The sequence below is a fragment of the Apus apus genome, chromosome 1, assembly GCF_020740795.1.
Source record: "Apus apus isolate bApuApu2 chromosome 1, bApuApu2.pri.cur, whole genome shotgun sequence".
Classification (NCBI taxonomy): Eukaryota; Metazoa; Chordata; class Aves; order Apodiformes; family Apodidae; genus Apus; species Apus apus.
The window spans coordinates 105,681,553-105,697,529 of NC_067282.1; the positions used below are offsets into that span (position 1 = coordinate 105,681,553).

General features: G+C 35.6%; 1 protein-coding gene across 7 annotated transcripts in view; it reads left to right on the top strand.

The window, feature by feature from the left end:
• DMD (dystrophin) overlaps window positions 1-15,977 on the top strand; it is a 1,087,789-nt gene that overhangs the window by 805,301 nt on the left and 266,511 nt on the right. For all 7 annotated transcript variants that reach the window (XM_051641663.1, XM_051641654.1, XM_051641680.1 and 4 more), the window contains one exon: window positions 12,353-12,564. In XM_051641663.1, coding sequence (XP_051497623.1) covers window positions 12,353-12,564 — 212 coding nt within the window. The remainder of the gene's footprint in view (window positions 1-12,352; window positions 12,565-15,977) is intronic.

The window sequence follows — 15,977 nt, forward strand, 5'->3', positions numbered from 1 at the left end:
CTTCTCTCAGACTTGATCTTATAAGCTTCTCAGATACCATTTGAGATATCTCTGAATTCTTAAGTTTAATGAACCCCTAGCTGTTTGCAAATGCAGAAATGGAGCAGGTCTGTGCCTCCACCTGGCTGCTTTCTGCTTGGAAACACTGCCCATGCTTCTAGCAGCACACACTAAAAACACCTAGGAAAGGACAAGGAGGGATGCTGCCTTCAGCAATGAAAGTGATGTGCTGATAGCTATGCACACAGGGTGACTTTTTTCAGTGAGAAGTCACAGATTGCTTTGAAGTGATGGAAATGCTTCATTCTCAGAGACCAAGTGGTGGAATGAGTAATCATGTTTTCATTTAGCTGGTACAGGATCTGGCACCCAAATACCAGTATAAACACTTGGACTTGGGATAAATTTAGTTGCATCTGTAATTTTAATTGGTGAAAGAAGAGGCAAGCATGAGTAACAAAAAATTCAAGGATATCAAGAGGAACTCTCATACACATGATGGAAGGTAGAGAGAGAACGCTTGCAAAGACTGTGGCAGCCTATTGGTAAGGTGGGCTACCACAACAAACAAAGCAGGACTATTCCTTCCTTACAAAGATATGATTTCATCTGAGGAATACTTGCCATTCTTCATTTAATTTCCTAGTGGAAGGCCCCTTTCAAACATTAAGCACTGACTTAGTCCTTATGCCTACAGTCAGTTAAAGTGTAATCCATACAGATTTATTTTTTCTGCCTTTAGGGATTCATGAAAATTCAGTAAGAGCAGACTTCTTGTATCGTCAGAGGTGAAGATGACCTCCATTTAGTTTGCAGTTCTGCTAGAGACTTTTTTTGTAATTCCAGAAATTCTTTTTATTTCATATATTCACCTTTTTTTTAATTTTGTATGTTCACCTAGATAAGCTGGGATGATATATCTTATGTACTAGCCTTTGTCTGCCTTATGTGTTCAGAAAATAAGTTTTTTCGACCTGTTTTGTTTGAATATGACAAACCTAATTCTTTGCTGATTTTGCCAGTGTTTCAAGGTTGTACTCTGTTAGAAACAGTAGCTTGGACAGAACATTGCATATTTTAGTAGAAGCAGACATGTAAAAATATCTATTTTTTTTAATTTTAGCCATTATTAGACAAACAGAAGGGCTATGCTAGATGTGTTGCAACAAATTGGTAAAAATGAAAATAAATGCAAATAACAACGAAAGAATTGTTCAGAAATAGAGTTTTCAAAATATGATCAAATTACTTGTCCACTGACATTTCACGCCATTTGATGGGCAACATTAATGTCCACAGTTATTTTAAAAAATGTGTCAGAACAGTATATGTTAATTTGTGCCAGACCATAATTTTCTGTAGTAATTACAGAGCAAATAGGAAACAAAGGTCTTGCTCTGCAGAGATTACAAGCTAAATTTAGATGCCACATAATCAGTGATATCAGGCAAATGCAGATTTTGGTGTACATTGTGTTCCATCTCTTTTTCTAAACTGAAAGAAACACACAAAGAACATGTATTGGAACCTGCAGTTGTTCTCAGACAATCTAGTTAAACACCCTAGAGTACATTTGGCCTATGAATTTTACTTTGGCTGTCCTCAATTAAATTTATCATGGTTTTAGTTTTGCTTGAGTTGGGACTAAACCAATAACAACAAGAGTGTTTTACACAGCCCCAAAGCTTCTTTGCAAATCCAACCTGAGTAAATACTGGTTTAGCTTGTGTGACAGAGGTCCTAAGACTTTGGTAGGCCGTTGCACCAGCTGGCGGTTTCATTTTGTAATGTGTGCTAGATAATCATTGTGATGACTTATGAAATACTCATATAATTGAAAGTATTTAATTTTATTACTGTTTTCAGGACCATAAGCATATGAAAATTGTGGCTCTGAGGATTTTGAAACTGTATTTAGTAGATAGCAATGCTCATAGGATTATGTCAACTTTTATCATGCCGAAAAGGGAAGGAAGGGGAAATAGCATAAAAATTCAGGAGGTACACTGCTCATATTTAATCTTTCTTGTCAGCAAGGGTATTGCATGATAAGTGAGACAGTGACCCCTCAGAGAGTGATCTGGACAATCCTTACCTGAGTAACGGGAGAGTAATTCTTGAACAGTCTGATACATGGTGAAAAGTGGTGGCATCTGGGCTTGGTGGAACTTAGAATCTGAAACAGAATATTTAAAGAAGGTTTTATTTCATTATATTTAATTGGATGGGGACCTGCACGCAGTACATTAAATGTTTACACCATGAAAGTTTTTCCGGGAAGTATCACACTGTGTTTATGTCTGCTTGATCTTCCTAAGTGTGGAAAAGAATGCAGTATTCCAGATGAAGAGCATTATATTAGGATGGCAACAGAGATGGTTTAGTCTGCTAATTGGATACCTTTTCTTTGCTCCATTTTATGTGTTCAGTCTGGAGAAGAGAAAGCTCCGGGGAGCCCTTATAGGAGCCTTCCAGTACCTGAAAGTGGTGTACTTTTTTTAAAAAAGGCATGTGATGGTAGGAGAAGAGGTAAACTGGAGGAGGGTAGATTTAGGTTAGACATTAGGAACAAATTATTGAGTGTGAAGGTGGTGAGACACTGGGACAGAATTCCCAGGGAAGCCCATTCCCTGGAAGTGTTCAAGGCTAGGTTGGATGGGGCTCTGATGAACCTGGTCTCGTGGAAGGTGTTTCTGCCCATGGCATGGGGTTGGACTAGATCATTAAAGTCTTTTCCAACCCAAACGATTTTATGAATCTGTGATTATGAAACTGGTAATTTGTAAATAAAACAAATGTATCGTTATCTATTTCTGTTCTGGAATTTGTGCTCAAAGTGAAATATAGAAATATTTTTTAAAGAAACGCTTTTAATACTTTGCTTTGAAATAAATTCTTGCTAATTTGTAAAAATTCTTTGCTTGCAAAGACAAAAATAAAAGTCAAAGCTATGATGTTTTGATTTGGCCCACCGTTTGCTTCTGATGCATGTGTGGCTTTCTTTGGTTCACCCACTGAGCTAAGCTGTGTATTGTTGCCAGCACCACACTTCCTGTGACTGTTGCATGAGTGAATGGAGCTTTAGAGTCATCTTGCAGCTGACTTCTGGTGAGAGGTACATGCCACAGAGGTGTGACAGTTCAATCACTGTGCAGATTTGGTATCATCAGAAGAGATGCAGCAAAAGGTGCACAATAGTCTGTGCTCATAATTTTCAATCATGGAATACCATAGAGTGCAAATGTAGCCCTGCAGATGGCCTCAGAGTAAAGACCAACAAATGAGAGCCACTCGGCTGCTTATTGACCATTGCACTAAGTGTGCCAGTTTACCCTTGTTGATGCAGCTTAGTTAGTAAGAATTTCAGTGCTACTGATTTGGACCATTAGAGTCATAGAAAGCAAAAGCTTAGAGGTTTTAGATTATTTTATTCTGACAGCTCTTCTATTATTTAATGTCAAATAACAGAAGGGAGTTCTTGGCTGTTTCTGCTTTGTAAAATGAATCAAAGCTGGTTGCAGTCTTTGAATTTTGAATTTATGGCTTTTGTGGGGAGTGGAGATTCTCCTGAGGAAGTTAGTTTGCTTTGTGAAAAAGAAAATAGAAATATGAGCAGTATGCAAAACTTTGATTCAGTATCTTGGAGCCTGCTATTCACACATTTGCAGAATTCCTAAGTCTATTTTAATTTCCTAGGGATTTGGCAATTTAAGCTCTCCCACAGTCTTGCCTATACAGTTACATCTGGATCTATTGAATCAAAACCAAAGCAAATTAGTGTAAAGATTAATAAATGCATATATATTTGAGAAGCAAGTCTTCCCCTAAACTCCGTAGTAGTTAGTAAGCTGGTGACATAAAATATCTATTATATAAATATATCATAAATATATAAATATGAACGTATGATGGCAACACAAAGTTATGTGGTGCTAAGAATTCAGAAATTCGTTGCCTGTATGTTTCATTAGGTAGGTAATGAATTTCACATATTTCAGGACTTAAACTGCCAGACTTACCATTATGCTTGTGCATCAGGAAGTATGGAAGTCTATGGAAGTATTAGTATATGAAAGCTGATGTACTTCAATAATGCTAATAGCATTCTTGTTTATGTTCAAACGAAGTAGAATATATTCTCACTAATTTAATGTGCCCATTTCTAAATACAGGCACAGACAACTCCTATTTCTTCTGAAAAAAAAAAATAATAAAATTTATTAAATATTTTGTATGTAGGTTGATTATTATAAGTAATGCAAATGCTGTACCAGATCATGTGTGCCATGATGTTTCCTTTCTCTTTTAGTGAAAAAAAAACAAGAAAACATACAAAAAACAACACAAAAATAAACAAAAACATGAAAACTTGAGAGGTGATAGATGTTTTATATATATATATAAATAATTTTATTAAAAAGCTGACTAACTAGTGAATGCTTTCTGAAGTATGTGTTTGACAATTAATTGCTCTTGGATGCCCTTCTCAGTACTCCATCATGGATGTTGCTTTTTGCTTGTAATAAGAAACTGGTTTATTTTGATGTGCTACCAGCTTATTCTGGTCTCTAACTCCCACTCCATACAGCAAGGTTTAAAGCATGCTTCACAGTGCTGAAGAATTATTTACTTGGTGCTTAGTAGAAACTACTTGACAGTTTACAGTTTATTCTGTTTGATCTGACACTTCCAAAGGAACACAGTGGCCTTCATTAGTTTGATCATATGGAAGGGATTTTTAGATAAAGTAAAATGGGCTTATCCTAGTGAAACAAACCAAAATTAAATCATAGAGTTGCAATCATTAGAAATAATTACCCCCCAGAAGTATAAAACTACAAATGAGATTATGAGTATGTGTGTTCTTAAAAAAGACCCATCAAGGCATGAAAGCCCTCGGAGAAAGAATGTTGCCTTCCTTGTCTTCTCAGAGTCTAAGAAAGTCAGTAAAAGATTAGTGACACCTGTCATTTTACTGGCATAAATGTCAGGCTTCACATTAAGCTAGATATTCTAAGCTGCCTCCCTGCCATTAATTTTGGGTTTATTGGCTAAATCCTCTCATCACGTTACGGACCATCAAAGGGATGCATAAAATGTCTTAGATTACAAATAATTAGTGTTTTTCCGTATTTAGTTTAAGTGTTGCCTTTGCTTTCTAAGCCCATTGCTTAAGAAGTATAACTTTTCTAAGCATCAGGAAAAGGTTAAGAGAAATACTGCTTTACAAGAACAGATAAAGAAGTACAAATGAAGCATAAATTACTGTCTGAGAAGCTGGGCTCCAACTGTTCTGTACTGTGTACTCTGTCTTATCTACCTCCACTCCATAATGATAGCCTACAGGTAGCAACTTAGTAGATGTTAAACTGTTTCTGTATCTCCCTAAGTACTTCAGTGTTTAAGAAAGAAATGTTTTAGCTTATCCTCACTTGACTCTGCATCTACTATCCATATATTCTCTCTAAACCGACCTCTCTCACAATCACTACTGTTCATAAGAACACAGCATCCTTTTGTCAAGGGATGGTGTATGACAGACTTTATTAAAGTGATTCATCTTTGAAGAGTAAGACTTCGGTCAGCCACCTGCTCTGGAAGGCAACAGAAGAGAAGGTAGAGCACTTTCAGCAAGAAATAATTGAGAAATGGAAAACCTTAGTGGAATCCTTTTCCAAGATTAAAAATTTGTTAGTTTAGGTTTGTTTGCTTAGAACAATACAGTAAAGAAAAGCAAGGTAACCACAAGAGAAGATAAAGCTTAAATGATATTTTAACTGTGATTCAACTCATGTAGATTCCAGAAAACTGTACGGAAGTTGGAAAGCATCAGCAAGCTTTGTCTGAAGTTCACAGTTGTGCCTTCAGAATGGTCCTGTAGCCCTATGAAAAACAACTCTTGTTTCTCATAATTTGTTTGTCCCTTGTTTGTGAGAAATGTTACTGTTTAGTGGAAGAAAGAGAAAAATATAAAAAAGGAAGAGTAACATAGTAAGCTTCTGTTTAAGTCTGTATTTTCTGGTTTCTCCATCATGTCTCTCAGAAAACCTGTTCACTGTTTAGTATGACACTTAAAATTTTTAGGATTGGAAAACTAGAGTTCTATACCACCACAACATTTAACTCAAGTAAATTTTATATGGATACATGTATAGATTAGTAAAAAACATATGAAGTAAGGTGAAATTCATAACAATTAGCTATCCAGAACATTCAAAGAAAACTATGCTATTTGGCTGCAACTCCAACAGAAGTTAATCTAACCTATGGACTATTCAAAGATAAAGCTTAGAAAGTGTACTTATCTTTGAAAATCTTTGTACAGGACTTAGACTTAAAACTCTAGGGAGTTGTAGGAGTAATCTCTAGGGAGATGTTGGAATAATTTTCAGGATAGCATGTGTTTAAAAAAACTTCAGTATTGACAGCTTTGAAGCTGTGGTAGTATGCTTCCAGAGCAACCACTAACAGTGTTGTGATTGGGCTGTTCTTAGCCTGTGTCTTGCAAAAAGCTACATTTTGTATGTTTTCAGGATTTTCTAACATTAGAATATCTAGGTATTCATTTTAGCTCCGTCTTGCTGTCTTCTACTTGTAGTGCTGGCTGGTACATGCATTGTCCTATAAATTCATCTGCTTGCAGTCCTGTGACTACGCAAACCACATTCAGACCAGGGCTGCATCCAGTTCTGTAGCAAGTGCAATGAGCTCACCCACCAAGTTCTTAGCCTGTTACACTTAACGTTGGCAACTGAAGTTAGAATTGGCAGATGATGTAAACTGTGTTCTTCTTTATGCTTCGATTAGATTTGCCAGTGACAGCCTGCCATTCTGTACAGCCATGGTGTTTAAAGGCTACTCATTACTTTGAAAATCTCAGTTACTCTTTTTTTCTTTAAATGCATTTTGTGTATTTTGTTGCTATAAAGGAGGAGGGGAAACGCTTAAGATTGAGATGTTGTGACAAAAATATGAAACTATACGTAAGTAATTTTTCTGAGTTGGCTAGATTTTAAGCTCAATGTGTCTTTTCATTATGAGCATTGTTGCAAGGTATGAGTAAATTGAAACACTCAAAGATGCATATAAAATTATTTTCATTTTTCAGCTAAAGGATATCACTGCATCTTTGGTAACATGAATTATAACTGTCCATAATTCCGCTGTTTGCTAGTTATATTCTGCAGCAGGTCAGATTGCATTCTTTCCTCTGGTCTTCAAATCTGTGAACCTACAGTGAAAAAATTACTTTTTAGGAACATGTCAATGTATTGATAATAATGCTTTGTGAAAAGTACTCTTCTGAGCAAAATGAGTGCAGTTTAGGTAATTTGTTGGGCAAGGAAAGAGGACGTTTTCTGCCCCACATTCTGTTGCTATTCATTTACTTGTTCACTTTGTTTTGAAGTGTGTACTGGATTCAGTGAGATTAATCAAAATGGCACAGAATTATTGCTTTTTTCTTCTTTCATGGGCTAAATGTAACTTACAGAAACATAAATGTTATTTTTCCTGTAATTAGCAGCTTCTTCTCAACCTTCTCTTCTGTTGTTTCCACTGATGTTATATTATAAACAGCAGAGAGTAAGCTCTCTCAGTGAAGAGTTATTTTTGTCTTATCAATGATATGAACACTAAACAGATAAAAAGAGATTTTTTTTTTTCTTTCTTTCTCTATTATACCTGGAGTATGAAAAAAACAGTATATAAATTCTTGTTAATAAACAAAACTGGATCTTAACCCAGCAGTCTCCTCCACTGAGATTTTCCTTTCCTCAATGTACTAAATCAATGATAACCAGGTTGAAAAATAGTTATCTTGTGTTTGATTACTTTAAATGCAGTTTTCTGCTTTCTTATTGTTCCTAATAACTTACTAAACCTGCTGTCAGTTCAGCAGAATTATCTATGGTGATGTAATCACTATTGAACAACTAGTGAATGGTAGTGATGAATAAAAGAAACGTAATAGCAACCTTGAAATTACATACTGGTAGAATCTCACCATGCCTCTAAATTATTCATTTGAGGGCATTCACTGGTGAACTGGAAGCAGCTGGAGCCATGCTGGGACACTTGTGTAAGTGAGGTGCAGTGAGGGCTTCTGCTTGGAGCATTGTGGTTAGGAGGTGGATGGGGTTTGGATTTTATTTTTGGGAATAACCAGTTATATGTATTTTGTATTTCTGATACTCAGTTTTGCTTTGTTGAATGTTGAATGTTTTGGTGTTTTTCCATTCAAATAAAATTTATTAATGGCCACATACAATGGTAAAATTATTTTAAATTATTTCTTCTCCTTAAGTCTATAATGGAAACTTTGCCTTTTTTTTCCAGAGTGCCCCTTTGCAAATTGGTTGGTAAATAAATGATATACTGAATAATTAAGAACCCTCTTGAGGTAATTCCAAATACTGTTTGTTACAGTAAAGATATCATGCTGTAGCCAAGTGTAGGGAAACAAAAAACCCGAAACTGGATACAAAGTGGGAGCACCAGACTAAGAAAGAGATTAGACTTTGAAGTAGAGGGGCACAGGACTTAACTGTAATGAACAGTGTAAACTGATGTGCATCAAAAACTACTGAACTATGGGCAAAAAAGTCCTTTGTCATTGTTACTGAATATTTAAAACTGCTGTGTATCAGTGATATTAATAGTGCATGTGAAGCCACATTTGTCCTGTCTATCTAGGTGTTTTCAATGTGTAGACATCGCAAAATGTAGGTGCAATGATACGAAAAAGATCAGAGTCTGATCTCAATAATATAGTACTATAATTCAGAGTGCAGTAAGGACAATGACATTACCTTTTCCCAACAAAACTTTCTTTTTTACCCATATTAAATGTACTTACATAGGATTCAGGATATCTTGCGATTCTTGCAATAGCCTTTGGTCTTCTTTTGGTTTATGTAGTTTTTTGAAGTTATTGGATATTAGTTATTGATGGCCTTAAAATCAAGGTAAGAAGTAGCTATCAGATTTTTTTTCAGTTCTTTAAAACTTGGACAAATCCTTTTCTGAAACAATTGCTTCACATGCCTTTGATTCTTATATTTTTTCTAGTTTTTGAGCTCTATTTCTTATTTCTAGGATTGTCTTCCTGCTTCCAGGTAAGGGTGATTGGAAGAAATTAATTTTCACAGTGCTGAATCCCAAATAATCATTGCAACTTTGAGGATTTTAGAAAGTCCTGACAGCAGAAATAAAAATCCCAAGGCTAGAGGATGAGTGTTAGCCTGAAAGATCTTTGTTTTTATGGACATTCCTCATTGCCATCTTATAAAACCTGTTCCTGTTACTAACCAGTGAAAGCCTTTCTGTTCCACTGTCCTTGCACAAAGCCCCCGTGATGTTGAGAATACTTTAGAAATTGCCTTCTGCTGTCCAACAAAATAGTTTAATAACATTTTTTCTGATTCTTCTCATTTGCAGTAACACATTAGCTGAAGGTGAGGGGGTTGCTGAAATCAGTTCTAACAAAATATACACTCAAATTGGATTTTCTCAACTTCTTTGTTTGGCATAAGTTTATAAATGTTGTTCACCTTTTTTTTGGTGGGAAACATCCCACTAAAGAGTATCCACAGGACAAAATACATCCTTAAGAGACACTGATTTACACTGTGCATTTCAGTACATTTTGGAAATGAACTCTCATATTTTAAGCTTTAGAGACTTGTAGGGATTTTTGTTTTTCAAAAAATAATCAATAGAGTGCATTCAGATAGGAACATTATTTAGAAGATGTAAATTTATGGTAATGAAGGGATTTTTATGTTACCTTAAACAAATAATGTTGTCATAATTATAAAGGCCTCTCTAATAAATTATGCCTACATATTTGTCTTATATAGTCCTGCACTCTTTGGCATAATTTAGCTCAGAAAGGCCAGATTAATTAAGTAGATGTCATGGAGTGTTTATCTCCAATTGAAATACTTTGTTGAGTGGCTTTTGTCACTCACTGGTTCAATAAAACATTTTTTTATTGTTGTTTATTTGGCTTACCTAGTAAATTCATTAACTCTTCAATTCTAATCTGTAATAAAGCAAAACTATAATGCATGTTATTTTTCAAGTGTCCATGTCAGAAGCTTTTCTTTTCCCTTTTTGAGGGAGAGTACCCAAATATTTTCACAAGGAAATGTGTTTTATAGAGTTGGATCTTGTGTATTCATAGTCACTTGTGTGATTGGGCTCCTGAGATGTTCTGAATACAGCTTTCATTATACAGCCTTATTTTCCTCTTGGATGGGAGAATTGGCCATCACAGAATCCCAGGATTGTGGTATGTGATGAAAAACTCAGTCTTGCTGAGAAAAACACAGTCCCTAGAGCACTGCTAAAATGACTGACTTAGATACAAGCCTCATTAGACATTATGGAACAGATCCATCTACGAATATTTTTATTTTTCTGGATAAGAAATATTAGCATTTCTTTTTAAAAGCAGCTGTTATGAAAGATATATATAGTTGTAGACCCACTTTTCTTTTGAAGCAGTTCTGTAATGGAGTTTTCATTAATCTCTTAATCTCCTTCCCCCACCTTCCCCCCCAACCCGAAAAAAAAAAAAATATTAAAAAAAAGTCCACATCAACAAAGAAACTTAAAATAAAATAAAAAGAGTTTGATTTTTTCAGATTTTTTCATTAGCAGCTGACATAAACAAGCTATTATAGTTTTGTCAGATACATACCGAAATCTCCAGGTAGCCAGGAAGCAGAAGATAACACACTGAATATCTCAGTATCTAAGAGGAAAGGTGCTCAGGTGGTTATTTACAAGAAATAGATGGCAGCCATTGTCCATGTGTCAGCAACACTAAGGAAAGTGTTTGGGCAGTCTTTGTCCTCTAGAGCTCCAGCAAAACTCTTGAACGACCTGCTATATCCATAGCACAGAGATTTTACTTCAGCAGCTGAAGAGCACTTCTGTTATTCACCCTTCCTATAGGCCACAATCTCTTTGTTGCTTCCAGTGTACCCTAAAATTTATACAGGCACAGAAATGAGTGTTGTTTTATGACCTTCATATACAGCTTTCTAAAATTAAGGGTTAGATTGGCTTTAGATTAATTTTAAGTATTTGGGCCTTAGGCTTTGTCTTTCGTTGTTCTGTTTCATCAGTTTCTTTTGTAGTTTCTTTGACTTGACCGTGCTGGTATGTATGCTTCTCACAGTTTTTCTCTGTAGCCTTGAGCAGGGATGCTCAAAGGTTTTCTTCTCTTACTCTAAACCTCAGCTTATCTCTTTTTCTGGAAGAAGGAAGAGCACTGATAGGTAGATGTCTATTTTCCCTGCTGACACATTTCTTGTCCCTTTAGCCACTAGCCTGCACCATTCTGGAATCAACCCTGCAGTCAGAGATGCAACATTTGAACTTCCACTCAATAATTTAAATTGTTTTCTGAGTACCATAGGAATGTCTATTGCCCTTCCTAGAAGGCCTATGAATTTTCAGCATAGTGTGACAGTCTTTAAGTAATTATTGAGAACATAGTTTTTGCTCACTAACCTCAGGGAATTAAAGAAAACATACAACCAAGTGCTTATTTCATCATGCAGTGCACAGATTCTATCTTTTTTTTTTTTTGGTGGAGTTTTGGGTTTTTTGGTTTGCTTTTGGGTTTTTTTGTCAAACTTCATCTGCTTGGACCTGTGATTCTGTGACTAGGTCTGCTGATGTTTTCATGCTACTATGGGTGAGTCTGATGTTGGATGCTAGCCAAAACTTTTTATCAGTTTTTAAATTAGTATTATTAAGTTCCTAGGAATCATATCTCTTTCAGATAGTGGATTAAGCTAATCATTATTTTATAATTAGCATGAACATATAAGAAAGTTTTTTAGCTTTTGCAGTCTACTAACATTTGCCTTAACGAAGTAAGAAAGTATAGCCATTAATTCTGTCTTGCAATAAATCTTTAATTTACTGAAGTCTCTAAAGAACTTCTTCTTCAGAAAATATTAAACCTTGTGTTGGTTTGGTAAGAATGAAAGATTATTGCTGATGCTTTTCTCAAATGTGATCCTGTTTCATAATGCTTTTTGAGGCATGAACCTGGCATTTCTGCCTGTTAATGCATCAAAATACATGCTGTGTATCATAATGTCATACTGTGAGACCCAGAACAGTTTATCTGTTCTTCTTTGTTCAACTAAACTTAGTTGCAATTGCAGCTTAAAAGTTCAAGAGCTCTGCAATATGGTCAGATTTAGAAAGATTTAAAGATTATTTTTTACTAAAAGCCAAACCAAACCAAACCAAACCAAAAACAAACAAACAAACAAACAAAACAATAAAAATGTTACTCAGCTTCTGTTTTTCCTTTTTATTTCCCCAGTTGAAAAGATACAGACCCAGTGGGATGAAGTGCACGGACACCTCCAAAGCCGGAGACAGCAGCTTCATGAGATGTTAAAGGATTCAACTCAGTGGCTAGAAGCTAAACAAGAAGCTGAGCAGGTTCTTGAACAAGCAAAAGCTAAGCTTGAGTCATGGAAAGAAATTTCCTACACCGTGGAAGCTCTGAAAAAGCAGAACACCGAGCTTAAGGTCACTACTGAGAACTAAAATATTTCTGCTTGAGTCAATTAGATTGTTAAAGAAAATATCCTCTAACTATTGGATAGTGCACACTGCGAACAACCCCTTTATCACTCATTGCCCGGGGCGGAAAAAAAAAATAAAAAAAATCAGAAAGCAATTAACTCACAAAGTCTAAAGTATGTACCACATAATCCTTGAATGAAATTGGTCAGTCACAACAAACAGCTGGCTGGTCTTGCAGGAAGAATACCTACCTTTTCTGCAAAAGTATTTCTTGTGTCTCTGGTACAGCAGCCCCAGCTGCATTGGTACTGCAGACTGGGAAATCCTGTACTTATGGTCTGTCTGCACTGATAATGAAGCTGTGTAGGTTGTCTTGAAGTAGTTAAGAAAAGGGAAAAAAACCCAACATGCCACCACAACAAACTGTGTGGAGATATTTTGAAAATCAAGCATTTTAGATTTGCCATAGAATAATCTCACTGGATTCATCCTTGGCAGGGTTATTAATTGCAAAAAACTGAAATGGCCATTCTTGTGATTTTAGCAACATGTGATCCCATTCTACATGCTAAAATCTGCACCTCAGTTGACTTACGTGGCTGAGCTATACCTCCAGTAGCAATGTAAATATGACCTAACTTGCATCAGTTTTAAAGTTTATTGTTATGGAAATAGTAATATTTTTGTGACATTCTTCATGAATAAATTTCAGTAATAGCTGTTTCAGATTAATAATATCTCATTTTCTGGTTGGGGAGAAACAAGATTGAAACCAACCAATTAATCAACCTCCTAAAATAAGTCCTGCCTCCATGTAAAATGGAACATTAAAGTTTAGTTATTCGGGAGTCTGATATGTTCTTTTCTCCTGCCCAACTTCTACCACTCAGTTGTTTGGTTAGTTTGTCGGCTTAGAACACACTTATTTGTGCAGCTGAATGGTAGTGAACTGCTGTGAAGAATCGTGAGATGAGGCCTTATCAATGGGTTTTGCTGCCAGAGAAAGTATGTGTGTAACTGCATAACTGGTCTTCAGCTATCTCCATTAGCAGTTACAATTTATTTTCTGATATTTAGAAGTAGATACAAAATCAGCTGGGGTTTTTGCCTGCTATTTTTGCTCAAAAACCAGTTCTGTGCAAATGCAGTCTAATCTCAATGTGTTAGTGTCTTATGGCTCAAACACAAATGACTTAAGTAGAAAAATAATTTAAATCATAGTTTTAGAAATGGATTTTATGTCCTCTTTTTATAAGAATATATGAGGTTTAGATTAGGTTCATCTGAGAGTGTATGCTTTTTGATAATATTATGGGGTTTTTGGATCAACATTCTCCGAGGAGAAAAATAACAATATTGTTTCCTTCTCTTCTATCCCCCAAGTTATAGAGAAAGTATACTAGTATACCTATGTATAGAATGTATCTCCATGTATAAACAGAGTTTCTGAAAGGATACCTACAGATTCTTTTCACTCCTTTAAAAGATATTAAGCACTTAGGTTTTCAGTGTTTTCAGCCATTCCCATCCCAGTTTGGATTAAATGTGACATGTCATGTTACAGACATTAGTCTATAAGTAATATTTTGGTGTCACAGCTAGTCCATCTAATTTGCTGTGCCCTTAGAATGCTAGGAGTGTCAGCAAACTCCACTGCTTACTTTCACTTCTTTGGTTTTCCTAGCCTTTCTCTCATGCAGAAGTGTTTGTGTTATTTTCTTTTTTTTTTTTTTTTTTTCTCTTTCTTTTGTGGCAGCCTTCCTAGAGAAATTATCTTTGTCTGCTAGTAATTCCTAATGTGTCAAATCCCTTGTGAAAACTTCTCAGATGTGACAGCATCAGCTGTTATGTTCATGCTTGAGATAAAGGGTCATGAATTCTAAGGAAAATGGAACTCTGTTTTTGATTTAGCAGCTTTATATTTCTTCTGTATATCTATACTGAAGGACCTAGAAATACATCAAGTCTTTAAAAGAAATGCTTTCTGAGCTTCTGTGCCAAACATATATTTTTATATTGTCCCCTGAGTTTGTATGCTGTCTTTTGGCTTGCTCTTACATTGATGAAAATAAAGCTGTCACTTCTATTCATTCTTGCTGAGGGAAAGAGAGAGGTCAGTGTGAGTCTTAAATAAATTCTTCAGACATACTCAATTTGTCAGCTTTGTAATTCAATGCAGCTTGGTGTGAGAAAATAGTAACTAAAGTGTTCTTCTGATTTGTTTGTTAAACATTATAGGTCTGCCTAAAGACAGCTGAGTCAATGCAAAAGTTCCCCTCTGCTCTAAGTGAAGTTTTAATCAGTGCTTGTGTTAATGCTTTTTCTGTTAGTGCATCCTTACGCATGAGTAAATGGTAAGCTCAGCAATACCAGTCTTGTGATTATATATTTCTTTACGATGCCAGCATAAAACAAAAATCTGTAACTGGCTTGTATTTGGCCAATTATGCTTTTAATAGAATTTGACACATTTATTTCTGACATTAAAATGAAAAGTAATCAGGTACCATTTAGCTGATAGTTAAAAATGTTATTCCTTTGAATCAGAAATCAATTCAGCTAATTTGCTAAAGATTAAAGCTTTTTTTTTTTTTCATTCCATTTTTTAATGTGATATTTGAGAACTAAATCTTCAGTACAGAGAATCAGAATATGGGATTCTGGCCAATTAGAGTCTTTACCTATTAAAGCTGCTTGTTATTGTTTATTAAGTGGTGACTGCAGATGGTTAACTCAGCAGGCTGAAGGTTATAGGTACATAAATAGTACAGTGGCACTTCAGCGCTTTTCTGTCCCCAAGTCATCTGAACATAAGCTAGTGTTAAACTAGTCTCAATACAAAAAAAACCCCAACCCGTTAGGATTGCCTTTTCACTCCTTGACTTCCTGTTTTGTTAAGAAGTAGTGAGGCATCTCTTCTCTCTCTGTACCAGTTTAGCTGGGATGGCCAAAGTGAATAGAAGGAAGGATAGAGGCAAGGTTTCCTTCCTTTCCTTCATTGACCATCTATTTCCAGTTCATCTAAATAGGAAATTAAATGGCAGCCTGACTACTTTCCTTGCTCTCTTGGTGCTCAGGAAGCCAGACAGCCTTCTGCTGGCAGAGCCTTTGGGATGAACTTTATGCTCTGTATTTGCGGATAAGACTGAGACTATCTTGCTTGCCTTTGTCTTCTTGCAGGGGGATAACTTACTGTGTTCTTTTTTTGCCACTCCCTGTGTGGAGGATGAGCTACAGTCTCAGTGTTTTGTGTTTTTTTATTGTTCCAGGGCTGACAGTGTACTGCTTTGATTTTTGTAAAACAATTAACAATTTAATGTTGTTGACTATGACACACACACTGGAATAGAATTCCTTGATTTAAAAAAAATAATAATTATTATTATTTATAAGCATATAAATAAAACAGAAAAAAG